Source organism: Cicer arietinum, chromosome 3 (assembly GCF_000331145.2).
Source record: "Cicer arietinum cultivar CDC Frontier isolate Library 1 chromosome 3, Cicar.CDCFrontier_v2.0, whole genome shotgun sequence".
Classification (NCBI taxonomy): Eukaryota; Viridiplantae; Streptophyta; class Magnoliopsida; order Fabales; family Fabaceae; genus Cicer; species Cicer arietinum.
In genome coordinates, this window is record NC_021162.2 from 22,511,500 (window position 1) to 22,527,205 (window position 15,706).

General features: G+C 32.7%; 1 protein-coding gene across 1 annotated transcript; it reads right to left on the reverse strand.

The window, feature by feature from the left end:
• Nucleotides 1-2,559: 2,559 nt before the first annotated feature.
• Nucleotides 2,560-15,668, reverse strand: LOC140919694 (uncharacterized). Its single transcript, XM_073366304.1, has 7 exons — nt 14,775-15,668; nt 14,154-14,567; nt 5,388-5,416; nt 4,144-5,337; nt 3,489-4,050; nt 3,117-3,389; nt 2,560-2,574 (listed from the first exon to the last, which is right to left on the reverse strand). The coding sequence occupies exons 1-7, from the start codon at nt 15,666-15,668 to the stop codon at nt 2,560-2,562; spliced, it is 3,381 nt and encodes a 1,126-aa protein (XP_073222405.1).
• Nucleotides 15,669-15,706: the final 38 nt, after the last annotated feature.

Genomic DNA, 15,706 nt, shown 5'->3' on the forward strand with positions numbered 1-15,706 from the left:
GTGGTGATGGTGCAGAGAGAATTCCACCAACAACATCAAATAGACGACGAAACGAAGCAAATCGTCCAATTAGGCAGCGTCGTCGAAGACAAGACATCCATGATGATGTCGTCGAGTCTACTGCACATGCACATATGGAGGAGGATGTCCCTGAGCCTCAGTTGGAGGAGGATGTCCCTGAGCCTCAGTTGGAGGAGGATGTCCCTGAGCCTCAGTTGGAGGAGGATGTCCCTGAGCCTCAGTTGGAGGAGGATGTCCCTGAGCCTCAGTTGGAGGAGGATGTCCCTGAGCCTCAGTTGGAGGAGGATGTCCCTGAGCCTCAGTTGGAGGAGGATGTCCCTGAGCCTCAGTTGGAGGAGGATGTCCGTGAGCCTCAGATGGAGGAGGATGTCCCTGAGCCTCAGATGGAGGAGGATGTCCCTGAGCCTCAGTTGGAGGAGGATGTCCCTGAGCCTCAGATGGAACATGCTAATGATGCTGGATTCCCCGGAGGACCGATGTTGAGACATGTGTTGACACAGTATGAGCACCACGTGGCTCGGCGGCTATGGGAAGGAGAGGTATATTTCAATTTGAGGCATTTTAAGTCTATTTAATTCAAGTGTTTATTGAAATATATTTATTCAATTATATATTTAATTGTTTATTTAAATTTATATATTTAAATATTAAATTAAGTTTATTTAATTAATTGTTTAGTTAAATTTATTTAAATTTATTTATTCAAATATTTGTTTAAGTTGATTTAAATTTATTTTATTCAAATATTTGTTTAAGGTTATTTAATTAAGTTTATTTAATTTGTTGTTTGTTTAAATTTATTTATTCAATTAGTTGTTTAAGTTGATTTAAGTAATTGTTTATTTAAATATATTTATTGAATTATTTATTTAATTAATTGTTTATTTAAATTTATTTATTCAATTATTTGTTTAATGTTATTTAATTAATTAATTACTTTGTAATTACTCGCAGGATCGTGGACCGTTAAAGGTCATTACTCATGGATTGAAGTTGAAGAAGTTTTCTGAAGTTCCTGTGCCACATCCTGTAGAGCGTTGGATTCGGGAATCTGGGCTGCTACCTCTTTCTTCGGCCTACCTCACTATGGTTGATGCTGGTCTCGTCTCGGCATTTATTGAAAGATGGCACAGGGAGACCAGCTCATTTCATTTGCCATTTGGAGAGATGACCATTACTTTAGACGACGTAGCTACTCTCCTTCACATATCACCCAATGGTAAATTTTTTGATGCACCTGTGAATATGAACACTAATAATGCTGCTAGAGCTGCACATGAGTACTTAGGTGCAACTTGGGAGGAATCTCTAGCTGAGATTAATTTTAATAAATGTGCCCAATATAGATTGCAGTGGCTGCGTGACTTATATAGTCGTCTCATTCAAACTAATCAGTTTGAGTGTGCGGCTAGAGCGTATCTATTGCACTTAGTTGGCAGCACCATTTTCGCCGATAAAACGCATACGCGTGTGGAGGCGAAATACATTAGTTTATTTATTGATTTAGCTCGTTGTCGACACTATTCGTGGGCTGCCGCGGCATTGGTTTTCCTGTATGATAACATGGGAGATGGGGCTGTCCACGACACTCGACAGTTAGGAGGTTACATGACCCTTTTACAGGTATTGACATTTATTTAATTATTTTATTTATTAAGTTGTATTATTTTACTTATGTATTTAAATTAAGTTGTATTATGTTACTTATGTTGCAGTGCTGGATCTACGAACACTTCCCTAGGATCTGTAAGTGGGGCGATAGAGGTGCGGTTCCTGCACATCTTCCAAGAGCATGTAGGTGGATTGCAAAACATGCTGTTGAAGGTGGATTAGTGACCTATCGGCAGAGACTTTATGCTTTGTTGCTTGAGGATGTACTGTTTACACCATATGATGATGATCGAGCTAATCATCCGTTTGAAGATATTTCGATGATCTCTGGTTATCTTCGATGTGGTGGAGTCTCAATCCCATATTTGTCGGAGCGATGTCTTCGACAATTTGGTCGTATTCAGTGCATCCCGCCTGATGTTCCTCCCAGGCCCGCCAGTATAGATTGGGTGTGGCAGACTACTATGCAGTCATCTGTATCGGTGTTTCGGAGGCTATATCATGTTGCGAGTTTTCCTGGAGAGGTCACTGAGGACTATTATCCATGGTACATGTTTGTGTCACATCCTCTGATCATTCCTCGGTCTACTGCACATGCGGGTACATCCTCTGACCATCCATCTGACCATCCATCATCTGTTGCACATGTGGGTACATCATCTGCTGCACATGCTGGTCCGTCATCTTCTGACCGAGATCGTAGAACAGCTGAGCTTGTACGTAGAGGCATTAATTTGGTAGAGTCGTTTAGTGAAATTCATGAGATTTTAAGTGAGTTATGTCTTATGTACGATGTTTAGTAATTTGATATATTTTGTGTTATGTGTTATGTACTGTAATTTGAGATATTTTGGGATTATGTGATATATTTTGTGCTATGTGTTATGTACTTATCAATCCTCTAATCCGCATTTATTTTAAGTTAATTCATAATAAAAGATACTGAAAATGATAAAACAAGATATTATAATAATCCATAAACAGTGATACACAACATATTCTAATCTTCATTTAATGAAATACAAGATGATCTGATAAATGATGGATCAATGCGTTCCCAATGCTTCATACGTGCTGCATAAGCTACTTCCCAACTCTTTGCTGTGTCACTACAAAAGTCTTTCCATTTTTGTGACGTAGGTGGCAAAGGACAATCAGACTTCAATTTGATCTGAATAAAAAAAAAGTTACAAATTAATTTATCTGAATAATAAATTTTTTAACATTAATTTAACAACATTAAGCATTAATTTTACATGTACCCAATGATTCTCGTTAACAAATCCAATTGCTATTAAAGAGTGAACAAAGGTATCTTTCGATGGTGATTTGTTTAGCGGGAAAAATGTCATATTCAGATTACGAGACAACGACACCAATATGACATTATATAGTGTTGCTATCACGTAACCCAAGTCTGGTAAAGACATCCACTTATCTTTTTCTTGAGCACCCAATTTTGATATTTTCAATGAGTTTCTCACTGATTCAACATTGTCATCAAAAACATTAGAATAAACATCTTTATGTAGACCAATCTCTTTATCCAATTGTGATCGAACTAAAGCCCAAGATTCTTCGGTCCAACCTAGCAATGCTGCAATTGCACGAAACCCACAATTTCCATCAGCCACAACATCTACTATGTCCTCAATATACGGACGTATATAAGTAGGAAATTGTGTCTTAAAAGAATGCTGAGATGATTGAGATTGTTGCCTTGCAGAACGTTGAGATGATTGAGATGGTTGCCTTGCCTTTGCAGATTCTTGAGAGGCATCAACATACTCCCAATATGAAGGATCACGAGGAGTATCAAACTCTTTTTTCTTTTTACCAGCTCATTTGGTTCTCACTTTCTTTGGTGGTGCAAGTATTGATGTGGTATGTGGAAATACAACTTCACGCACCTTTGCCTTGAATATCCTTTGACTTATAATATCGTGTTTCTTCATGTACGCTTTCATTGCTTCCAACTCTTCAGAAAAGTCATAATCTGATAAAGATTCTTCATCCTCTAATTCATGTGCAATGCTTAACTGTTTCCAAAAATCATGAATGCTATCTAAAGGGATAGCATTACCATTTATCTGCAACTTAGCCAACTCACAAGCACATGGTAATCCATGAGTTGTTCTAATTGAACAACCACATTCTGTTTTGTTAGTGCCTACAATCTTCACCCTTTCCAACTGGTTATCAATTAATTTCATACACTTTCTTGATACACAGTGATGTAGATTTTGAAAAAATTGTGAATTATACCCGTGCTCAACATCCTTGATGGTTTTCTGAAAAGAAGACTGAATGATACATATTTGGTTCTTCAACATCATATTCACTGCATCCCAGCTTTTACACAAATCACCAAAACTAGTTTGAAGCATGTTTTTCAATCTCCAATGAGCAGACTCAACTCTACAAATAAATTAAATAACACAAATTAAAACAAATCACATAAACTAGTAAATCATGTTTGCTAAAACAACACAATTCATATTTTAAAAATACCTGTTAGATGTTGTGTTCCCCAAATGCATCACTCTATTGGTCCAAACGTTGACAAACCTTTCTTTGTAAGGTGTTAACCATGAATCTTTCACATAATCAACAAAAAGAATAATATCGGCACACAATATCTCAAATTGTTGCAAATGATGATCATACTCTTCCACACTAGTCGAATAGACAATCTTTTTCCATAAATCCATTACTTCTTCTTGTCTATCCTTTTTGACATATTGTTTGCATCTTGCCCCAACATTTTTTTCAATATGAAAACGACATAGCAAATGTATTGAAGTAGGAAACACAACACTAATCGCATTCATCATGGCAAGATCTCTATCAGTCACAATAACTTTAGAAATCAAAGACTCAGATTTGAACAACATTCGTACCTTCTCAAATGCCCAGATGAAGTTATCTTGTCGCTCTTTTTCCAAATAAGCAAACCCAACTGAAAATGTCAAACTAGTAGAAGTGACACCGACTATTTCAAGTAATGGCAACCGATATCTGTTTGTTTTGTATGTGCTATCACATATCAAAACAAAATGAAATGTGTTTAACAACTTTATACAGTCAGGATGCGTCCAAAAAATATCTCTCAAAATATCAGAATTTTCCCGTCTTCTTGTCCAATGCACATAATTTTCTTGTTGTATTAACTTCAACAGATGCTGCATTTCTGTGTACGGACCTCTCAATGATGATCGATAAGTACTCCTTGCTTTATATATTTGACTGGGAATAGTGACATTGGTTTCATTTCTCACTTTCAAAGCATTTAGAATGAATCTGGGTGCAAGCTTATACTTTGTCATATCATTGACAAATTTCCTCTCTTCTTCGTTTAAACGCCCCAAATAGGAATGACCGGTTACAGTATCAAGTAATTCATGATTGTGTGTCCCACAACGAACACTAATTTTCCATCCTTCACCGACACTTAATGGTACACATCTGAGAGTAAATGGACAGTTTTCCTTATGAGAGCAAGTTACTGATTTTTTTGATTCTGATTTATATCTTCCACCTCTTTCGCATCCCAAAATCAATTTGTCTTTTCTTCCCCTAATTCCGTTTGCTTTATCTGATCGAATGGTAACAATTAAAATTCCATTTTGTCTTCCAATCGCTTTTGCCCATTCAAATACAGCTTCTCGAGAAGAAAATATTTCAAATAAAACATTAACTATATAGCTATAAGAAAAATTTAATTGGTGATGATTCATCAGTAGTTATAATAATACCTGATCAGTGGTGAATTTTTCTGTAGAATCTATAACATTTTTTGAAGCAGAAACATCAACTCTACTCATACCTAATTTCAAAATAAGTAACAAATTTAATTAAAAATAATATTCTAAATATTGAATTTAAAAAAAAATTAAAAATAATTTCTAACATAAATATTGAATTTAAAAAAAAATAAAATACATTTCGAAACTTTCACTTATTGAAAAAGTTCGAAACTTAAAATACATTTCGAAAGTCTTAAACATTCGAATAAAACATTCGAAACTTTTGTGAAAATCCAAACTTTCGAATACCAAATTGCATTTTGAAGATTTGTAAATTTCGAAACTCCATTTCGAAAGTTTCGTGAAATGCCAAATTTTCGAAGCATTACTCTATTTCGAAACTTTCAAATGCAAACAAATATTTGAATATTGTCCATTTCGAAAATTTTGTGTTTATCCAAAGTTTCAAAAATTTGAATTTTTTTGAAATAAATTGCATTTCGAAGGTTTTAAAATAACAAAAGTTTCGAGTAACTTACTAAAATTCATTTCGAAACTTTTAAACTTTCGAATCCAACATTTTTTTTCTAAATTTTCGAAAGTGGTGGGGTGTGAAATCTGAATGGTAATTTTTGGAATAATGTTATACTGTTTTACAGAGGGGTATATTAGTCTTTAAAAAATAATGGGGGGTGGCAGGTAAAATTGGGGGTGCCTGGTACAAAACCCATCTCTAAAAAGCATGAATGAGAACAGTGTCAAAAAAAGCAAAGGAAGCGTGACAAAACAGAAAAGAGAAAAATGTTTGGTTTCGGTGGTGGTAACATGTGTGTAGCAAACTTGCTCAGTTTGCTCTACAATTTTTATAGGTTATTTTTATCACTGAGTTTGTTATTTTAATATACAGTCTGAATAGTTTTATCATCTGATAGTTACTTTGGCATACCCACTTTAGTGGAATGTTGTTATTAGAAAAACTCTGGTGTATCCGTCATTCTTGTTTTTACTGGATTAAGTATGTGTTTTTTATTCTCTCAATTTAAGGGAAGTTTTCCACGTTAAAAATTATGTTTGTCTCATATTTAATTTTCTGACAATTATTTTTACTCTGTGGAATTGGATTTTTATGAAACATATGCTTATACAAAAATGAAAATAAATTATATAAACCCAACAAAGATCTATGACATAGTCTATATTAAACTCAATCCCGATCAAACTTACATTTAAATAAATATAATTGAGACTTTTAAAAAAAATTATTCAGCTAAATAGACCCTACTTTGGAACATAAAAAATATTTGATGTTTAAGAGACTAACTTTTTAAAATAAAAACAATATTTATCATTCAAAATATTTAAACAAAATTTTAGTCTACCAGATTTATTTCACTATAAACTTATGTTCTATTTAAAATCCTCATTACAATTGTACTTTTAAAAGACTTTTATCATGCCAAACTTTATCAAGCATTCCAAACTCAATTATTAATAAAAGAAATTTTTTTAAATTTATTTGAATCAAATAAAAACAAATACATTTTTTTATCTTAAAAGAGATGATAAATTTCACCATAATTAACTCACACAACTGTGAGGACTCGAGTTCGAACTGAACCTGAAATAAGACATCCAATCTAACAATATCGATATTTGTCAATTGAGCTAGTGCCTAAGGACAAAACAAATACATTTTAATTTATTCATATTTAATATTATTACTCCAAAATACCTATAAATTAATTTGTAACACCATAAGTTAAATTTCTAGAATATAACTCGAGCATTAACATAATTGATGAGAACATAGAAATCATAGCCAAGGAAGTAGGGGTGGGAATAGGCCAAGCCAGACCAGGCTTCGAAAGGCCTGAGTCTGGCCTACGATTAATTTTTTAGACTTAAGTCTGGCCTACGGCCTATCGTAGGCTTTTTTTTGGCCTAGTCTGGCCTGGAAGCCAATTTAAAAGCTTTATTCATATTAAAACTTTAAATGCTCTACTCATACCACATGCTCTCCACATACCAATATCAATGTACATATCTATATATATTAAACAAAAAATAATTTTTCTAACAAAATAATTTAAAAAAAATCTGAAACAAACATCCTTTAAACCCTAAAACATTATTCTTGATTTCAAAGAATAGATTTTTTTTTTCTGAAATAAATGCACCTATTATTACCTCTCAAACAAATATGGAAGGACTACTGAGTTATTGACTAATTGAATGGTTACCGAATATGGAACGACTACCAAATATGGAATGACTATCGAATATGAAATAACTACTGAGTGATTGTCTAATTGATATAATTTAAAACAGGAAATAATATTATTAATATAATAATAAAAAATAACATTAATAAATAATTACATATATATAGGCCGGCTTGTCATGCCTAATATGCTTTTTTATAAGCCTGATTCTGGCCTATTTAAATAAATAGGCTTTAAAAATAGCCTGAGCCTAGCTTTTTTATTAAATCGGTCAGGCCATGCCAGACCATAAGTAGATCAGGCCATAGGCCCCTGTCGGACGGCCTAGCCTATTCTCATCCCTACAAAGAAGAAAACATAGAAAATATTCAAGGTCTTAGAACTTCAATAACAAGAGCAATGTCAAAGAAGGCAAAGGAAACTATAAATAACTTGATAGCCACCTTTTTTGAAGCAACTCCAACTCATGAAGAATTGAAGCCCAAGATAGTAAATTGTTTAATCCAAATTGAAGAAGTTAAGGAATGAAGGCAACATCTATGTGTTATCAAATTTTAATATTAGTTTTAATTAAAATAGTAGACTAAATTAGTAAAAAAATTTGGGTCTAATTGTAAAAACTTGAGTTGGGCCAAACTAATAGAACTTGTAAGGAGGTGCCACTATAAAAGGCAAACCATGTTTTATTCAAGGCAAATTTTGTACATTATTTTTGTGAAGTTTTGCTCTCTAGAGTCTTTGAAACAATTCACTTTGAACTTATCTAGGTTGTTAATCCTTGTGGCGTTCTTTTGGCTTATCAATCCCTAAATTGCGGCACCATTCTATTCTTGGGTCTATTGTTGAATGATAATTTTGAGTTTACTTTACATCAAACCTTAATAAATAAATTCTATCAATTTTCGTGTTCAGTAACTTGTGATCATATCTCGAGTTCTACATACTTGTTTTCGGGGATTCAACAACCTAACTTGCGATCTGAAACATCTTTCACCTCATTTTGAAATCGTCCGATTCTGAGTTTCATAGCTTCAGTTATTGCGTTCTCCAACAAAACGTGATTTTGACTGCAATTTATATGTTTCCAACCTAGAACGATCCTTAAAGTGATTCATGACAAACATGATCATATCAATAATTCAATATAAAAGGTGGTTATTATTGATCCTGAGATAAAGTCATACCAATATATTAATATACATATTAAATCTACAAAGTAAAGAACAAATGGAGTACATATCACATTCGTGGTTCAAAACAACTTCCTAGATTTTTAACTAAACTGAAAAATAAACTTCCATGGTTCATTCTCCCACTCTTGATTTAAGTCTTTTAATCTATAAAACATTTAAACAACAAGATATCATATTATATCTTGGTGGAGTCGCAAGCAATGGAACCAAAATTAACAATATAATTCAAGATTGTACTTATCCACTAAGTTTATATTCCTTTGTAAGCTACTTTCAATTACCTCTTCTAGCTTGAATTCTTTCTAAAAATTTAAGCATTTAGACGTGAGTAATTTAATCACTTAAACTTTACATAACAAGCATGTACGTTAGTTTTACTCAATGTCTACTTCTTGTTATTAATTTTATTTTAGTAATATTAGACGTAAGGGGTGCCCCATTTACCCTCGCTTACCCAATTTGTTATATATAGACGAAGAATTCATGTGTGTGTGTGTAGCGCGCTCTTGTAGTGGTTCATCACCACGTATCTAGAATATGATAATAAATTCATATATTTTAATTCAACAGAGACAGTCAACTAAATGGTTTAGAGTACCATAATTTAAATGACTTGTAACTATATAAGATACATAGTTTACAAAATACTTTTATATATACCAAGTAAAGTAGAATTACAACTTCCATGAACATAAAAATCAAAAGTACTATCCTCCAATACACCAATAGTACAAATTACATTAAATCTAAATACAATCCAAGCAACAGAAGTGATCCTTTGATACTGGAATCCGACCTCAGCAACTCTTATCTGGTATAAAATACGTAGGAAAATAAAGGGTGAGATAATCTCGAGCAGTTCTAAAAAGGGGATGGATAATTTGAAATAGTTTCTCAAAAACTTTGAAAACTTAACATAAATATGAAATGCTTTATATTAGTCATATGCCAAATATTTATAATTGGTTCTTTTTCTATAAGTATGAAAAAGTGCATTTTCCTTATTTTCTTGATTTAGAAAAGCTTTATGGTTTTCATTTCTTTTTTACATTAAGGAAAAGCTTACTGATTTCATTTATAAGGAAAAGCTCATCCAATCACCCAAATATAAGTATGTCAGATGATTTGAGTCTTTTGCAAAGGTGGTTTGACCATTACCCCCAATTGGCATCACAATTGTTTTATGCCTGAAACAAAACTAAAATGGCCCACCATATATACTTGACTATACTTATCATGTCTTGTATATACATTGCATAATGGACATTATGTATGCAATGCACAATGTATATCATGGATACGGGTGGGAATAGGCCAGGCCAGACTTTGAAAGGCTTGAGCCTGACCTGCGATTTATTTTTTAGGCCTAAGTCTGGCCTACGGCCTATCATAGGCTTTTTTTTCAGCATGACCTGACCTTTTTAAAAATATGGTATGGCCTGGAAGCCTATTTAAAATAATTTTTAAAAAATATGAAACAAACATTCTTTAAACAATAAAAAATAATTTTTTGTGTCAAATAATAGATTTTTTTTTCTAAAGCAAACACACTCATTATTACCTCTTAAACAAATATGAAACACCTATTGAGTGATTAACTAATTGAATGGCTACCGAATATGGAATCGCTACCGAATATGGAATAACTACTGAATATGGAATGCTCACTGAGTGATTTCCTAATTGATTGAATTTAAAATAGGAAACAATATTAATATAAAAATAATAAATAATATTAATAAATAATAAAATATATATAGGCTGGTCTGTCAGGCCTAATAGGCTTTTTTAGAAGCCTGAGTCTGACCTATTTAAATAAATAAGTTTTAAAAACAACATGAGCCTAGCCTTTTTATTAAATAGGTCATGCCAGGTCAGACCATAAGTAGGCCAGGCCATATGCCCTTGACGGACGGCCTAGCCTATTCTCATCCTTAATCATAGATGCAATGCACATTTCATCATCAATCAAATGGAAGTTTATTTCATACAACAACATAATTTTGTTACTGAACTTATAATTGAAACTCTAGTCATTCGTAAGAGGAAATCTCAATTGAGTGATCGTTTAATTGGAAGCATACACTAGTTTACACATTATGATCAAGGAAACTGAGATGAGAGCCAGTTTGACCAGAGACAAACTCTGATTAGAAGCAGTATGATCATAAGAAAACTTGGAATAGAGGCAACAAGATCAAAAATAGATTATGACTAGAGGCAGCGTGATCAAAGGAAATTGGATCAAAGGCAACATGACTAGAAACATATTATAATAAGACGCATCGTGATTAGAGGAACTTGAATCAGATGTAGCATGACCCGAGGCAGTATGATCAGAGGCAAAGCCAGAGGAAGCATGATCAGTGGTATAGGAAGCATGATAAATGACAAAGCTAGAGGAAGCTTGATCAGAGGAAGAGTTAGAGGAAGCATGAGAAATATACTTTAAAGTAGTTACAATGAAGAAAATCAAAGGCAACCAGAATAAAGGAAAAGCAGAATCGAATCAAGACAGAACAAATATGTTCAGAGGGGTTAGGGAACAAATTAACATTGTAATTGTCCTATTCCATTTAACCCTTGTCCCCTTAATCATTAACATAATATAAATTATCACACAATAAATGCAGAAAAGAGGATTTTAAGAGCAATTAAATGCATATACTAAAATATTTCCTACATGCTAAAACTCTGAGTTTTTCCTTCACTATCAAATTTTAATAAAACCCTATATCAAACACAAAACATCATTTCTAATAGAAATTTAAATTGAACCTAGAAAAGCAACATGCAAAATGTGAAAATAGTTATAGAAAAAGAGCTCACAATTTGCCAAGAAGATATTCCTTTAATTCTAGTTGGTTGTGAGATTTGCTTTCGCAAATCTTAGCTCTTTTCCCCTTTATACCTTGGTTTGAATTTACACATCCCTCAATTCTGCTCCACATCTTCCTTTAATGTTAATTTGGTCAATTAATGGATATTGAGAAGAAGAAAAGGGCATGCAAGGGGGTCAGAGAGGCGTATAAGGCTTCAGAGAAATTTTGTCTTTGAATGATTTTTGAAAAGAAGAAAATTAATGGATGAGGAAGACGATGAACAATAACAATGTTGGTGTTTTTCAAAGTCGTTTTATGGAAGCGTGTATCCGGAATAAAAGAAATAAAGGTGGAAATGGGTTAGTACCTGTGATTGAAGGAGAAAGTGAGAAAGTAAAGGTGGTATATTCTCTCTTTACCACTTGGACTTGTTAATACTACCACTTTTCTATTCTACCATTGATCCTAAATTAATATTACTAAAAATAATATATTAATAAATAAAATTATATTAATCTAAGTACTTGTTTAATCTTGTAAAATATCCCATTTTAATAATATGTGTTACTAATAATATTTTTTAATAATTTAATTTTTTAAAAATTTAAATACTATATTGTTCTTCTAAAGTAGTAAGATGACAATAACAACGCGCACGAACGCACGTATGTATATAACAACTTCAACTAATAATGAGTACATAGAAACTAGTACACATTGAGTTATGTAAATTCTTATGTTTTTAGTACTATAACATAAAATGTCACTCAATCATGTGATAATATTTCTTCGTAAGTACAATACATCATACTAATCATCTCATGTAAAAAAGGAAAATAAAAGAACCTGATTAGAATAGATTTTCCTTAAGTTGCACCAAAATTATGCCGAAAACAACCAAAAACTAAGTCAAATTACAGTGTCACCAGATAGGAGATTATAAGTATCCGATTTGAGTAAATGAACATTCTTTGAAAAGCTTATGTTGTCTAGTTTATAAATATAATTTCATTTTTGAGTTAACTCCCTAATTAGTTTAATTTATCAAAACAATACACAACAATTACAAAAATAGGACAACCATTTTTATCTCACTTGTAAAACATTTTAAGCATTAATACTCAATATTATACAATGAAATTTCTGCTCAAATTGAAGGTAAATATGTCTAAATTCCAAAAAACCAATAATCATTTAAAAATAAGGTCTAGAAAAAAAAGTTATGACCAAAATATCAAAGATATGAATTATGAAATTTTAAGTTGACAACAATCAAATTCAATCAAATCAACGTCCTAATGAATTTTATAAACATATATAAATGATACAAATTATAAATACATCAATATTGAATACATTGAAGAATCAAAATAAAAAGGAATTAACGGCTGATAATACATCAAAACAACAATTCACACAATATAATTTTTCACAAAAATGAAATAAAAAATTATTAACCTCGAACACATCAACAAAACACATTTTCATGTCATCAAAGAAATTAAATTCTACTCTATTCAATTATCAAATTTTAGGCCATGCACAACATATTTCAATCATCAATTGCAAAACCTCTAAATATAACCTTTTTTTCCTTCATTTCAAATCTTTAAACCCCAACTCCCTAAGCTTTGGTAAACACTACTTCACACATGCAAGCAAGGAAACAGGATAAAAGATACCCTTCTTGATTTTAAGAAAAGGAATGGTGAAGATGACGATGTTCCTAATTGTTTCTTCTTTGGTTTCTAGCAATAAAATATGCACTCTTCATATCCCTTTTTCTTGATTTGTCTTTTTTTTCTCTCTTATTGCACTCGTTTATTCTCTTATGTTATAATATTTTAATCATCTATTAGTTAATAGATTAACTTTAAATAAAAGATGACCTAATATGATAGGGGTTGTATTTTGAAATTCAAAATAAATAGTATCCCTCTCATCTCCCTTTTGAATGGCTAGTTAGAAAATAGTTGTAACTATAAAAAGACCTAGTATAGAAAGAATTTTTCTCATGGTAAGTGTATTAATCATCAAAGATACAAGAAAAGAAAGGAAGAAAAGTGAAAGCAATTGACAAAAACCAAGAATACTCAAAGACAAACATCACCATGGATTCAAATATGTTTTCTTACTCTCTTACAGAAAATTATAATTATAGTATACTAAATACCATATTATCAAGATAAAAGTTTCGAACAGTTGATACCAAAGCATGTTTACTGATATTATGATTCTCCATTATATTAATTGATATGAATCATAACTTGATATTTTGATTAGAAAATAATGGTTTCACGCCTTGCAATACATTTCACATGAAATTGATTTTTGAAAGTGGTCGTTGTCACTATTTTAATTGCACTGTACTTGTTTTGCATTGGCCGAATTTTTCTTTCTAGCCATGAATGAATTATTGGGTAGCATATATTACTATCAAACTAGAGCAATTGAAAATTGTTATATGAACTGATTGGTAGAAAATGAGCTGATTGGTAGACTGATTGGTATATGAACTGATTGTTATATGAACTTTACAATCTCCTTAACATAGAGGTCAGCTAATCTATCTAAACTATAGGTTGCTTTGATTGGTAGAAAATGAGCTGATTTGGTCAATCGGTCCACTATCACCCAAATAGCATCAAAACCCATACGCGTCTTCGACAAACCCATCACAAAGTCCATAGATATCCTCTCCCATTTCCATTCAGGAATCTCTAAAGGCTGCAACAACCCTGAAGGCTTTTGGTGTTCAATCTTAACCTTTTGACACACTAGACACTTAGACACAAAGCTAGCCACATCCCTTTTCATTCCCGGCCACCAGTACATTTTTCTCAAATCCTGATACATTTTAGTTATTCCTGGGTGTATCGTGAACTTACTCTTATGCGCTTCCTCTAAAATCTTATCCTTAAGACTACCCTCCTTAGGAACAATGATCTTATCCTTAAACAACACTAAACCATCACTAGACAAGGTATAATTTTCCTTGCCCACTAGAGAATGTAATTCTTTATCTAAGAGTTTTTCTGTTTTTATTATCCCTCATAAGTTACTAGTGATTTCTAGCCTATTTAGACTCAAGCTTATAGCACCAAGGGACACATCCAAATTCATGTCTCTAAATTCTTCTAATAAGTTTGTCTCTTGTACCATCATACAAGCCACATGTAAGGATTTTCTACTGAGAGCATCAGCCACTACATTCGCCTTCCCAGGGTGATATTTCAACTCAAAGTCGTAATCCTTAAGAAACTCCATCCACCTTCTTTGTCTCATATTTAATTCCTTTTGATCAAACAAATACTTAAGGCTCTTATGATCACTAAAAACCTCAAATTTTGCTCCATATAAGTAACGCCTCCAAATCTTAAGAGCAAAGACTACAGCTGCTAATTCAAGATCGTGGGTCGGATAATTCGCCTCGTGTGACCTAAGTTGTCTAGATGCATATGCTACCACTTTTCCTCCTTGCATTAAAACACATCCTAAACCATTTTTAGAGGCGTCACAATAAACAACAAAATTCATGGATGGATCTGGTATAACTAAAACAGGTGCTGAAATTAATCTTCCTTTAAGCACTTGGAAATTATCCTCGCATTCTTGGTCCCATACAAAAGTTTTCCCTTTTCTAGTCAACTTTGTGAGAGGTAAGGCTAGACTGGAAAACCCCTTTATAAATTTCCTATAATAACCCGCCAGTCCTAAGAAACTCCTTATTTCAGTCACTGATTTAGGTTGGGGCCAACTTAATATTGCATCTACCTTACTAGAGTCAACAGTTACTCCTTTACTAGAGATGGTATGTCCTAAAAACTTCACCTCATCAAGCCAAAACTCACATTTCTCAGGTTTTGCATACAATTTATTATCTCTCAAAACTTGCAACACCATCCTCACGTGTTTCTCGTGGTCGCCCACGCTCTTGGAGTATATTAGAATATCATCTATGAACACTACCACAAACTTATCTAAGAAAGGTCTAAAAATTCGGTTCATATAATCCATAAAAATAGCAGGGGCATTGGTAACTCCAAAAGGCATGACTACATACTCATAATGTCCATATCTTGTCCTAAAAG

What these genes read in the sequence shown, in the direction of transcription:
- LOC140919694 (XM_073366304.1), bottom strand. Translation starts at nt 15,668, where the DNA reads ATGCCTTTTGGAGTTACCAATGCCCCTGCTATTTTTATGGATTATATG. An exon ending in ACCTCTATGTTAAGGAGATT is followed by an intron (nt 5,417 to 14,153) that starts GTAAAGTTCATA and finishes AAAATGTTATAG; the next exon opens with ATTCTACAGAAAAATTCACC. An exon ending in AAAAATTCACCACTGATCAG is followed by an intron (nt 5,338 to 5,387) that starts GTATTATTATAA and finishes TTTTTCTTATAG; the next exon opens with CTATATAGTTAATGTTTTAT.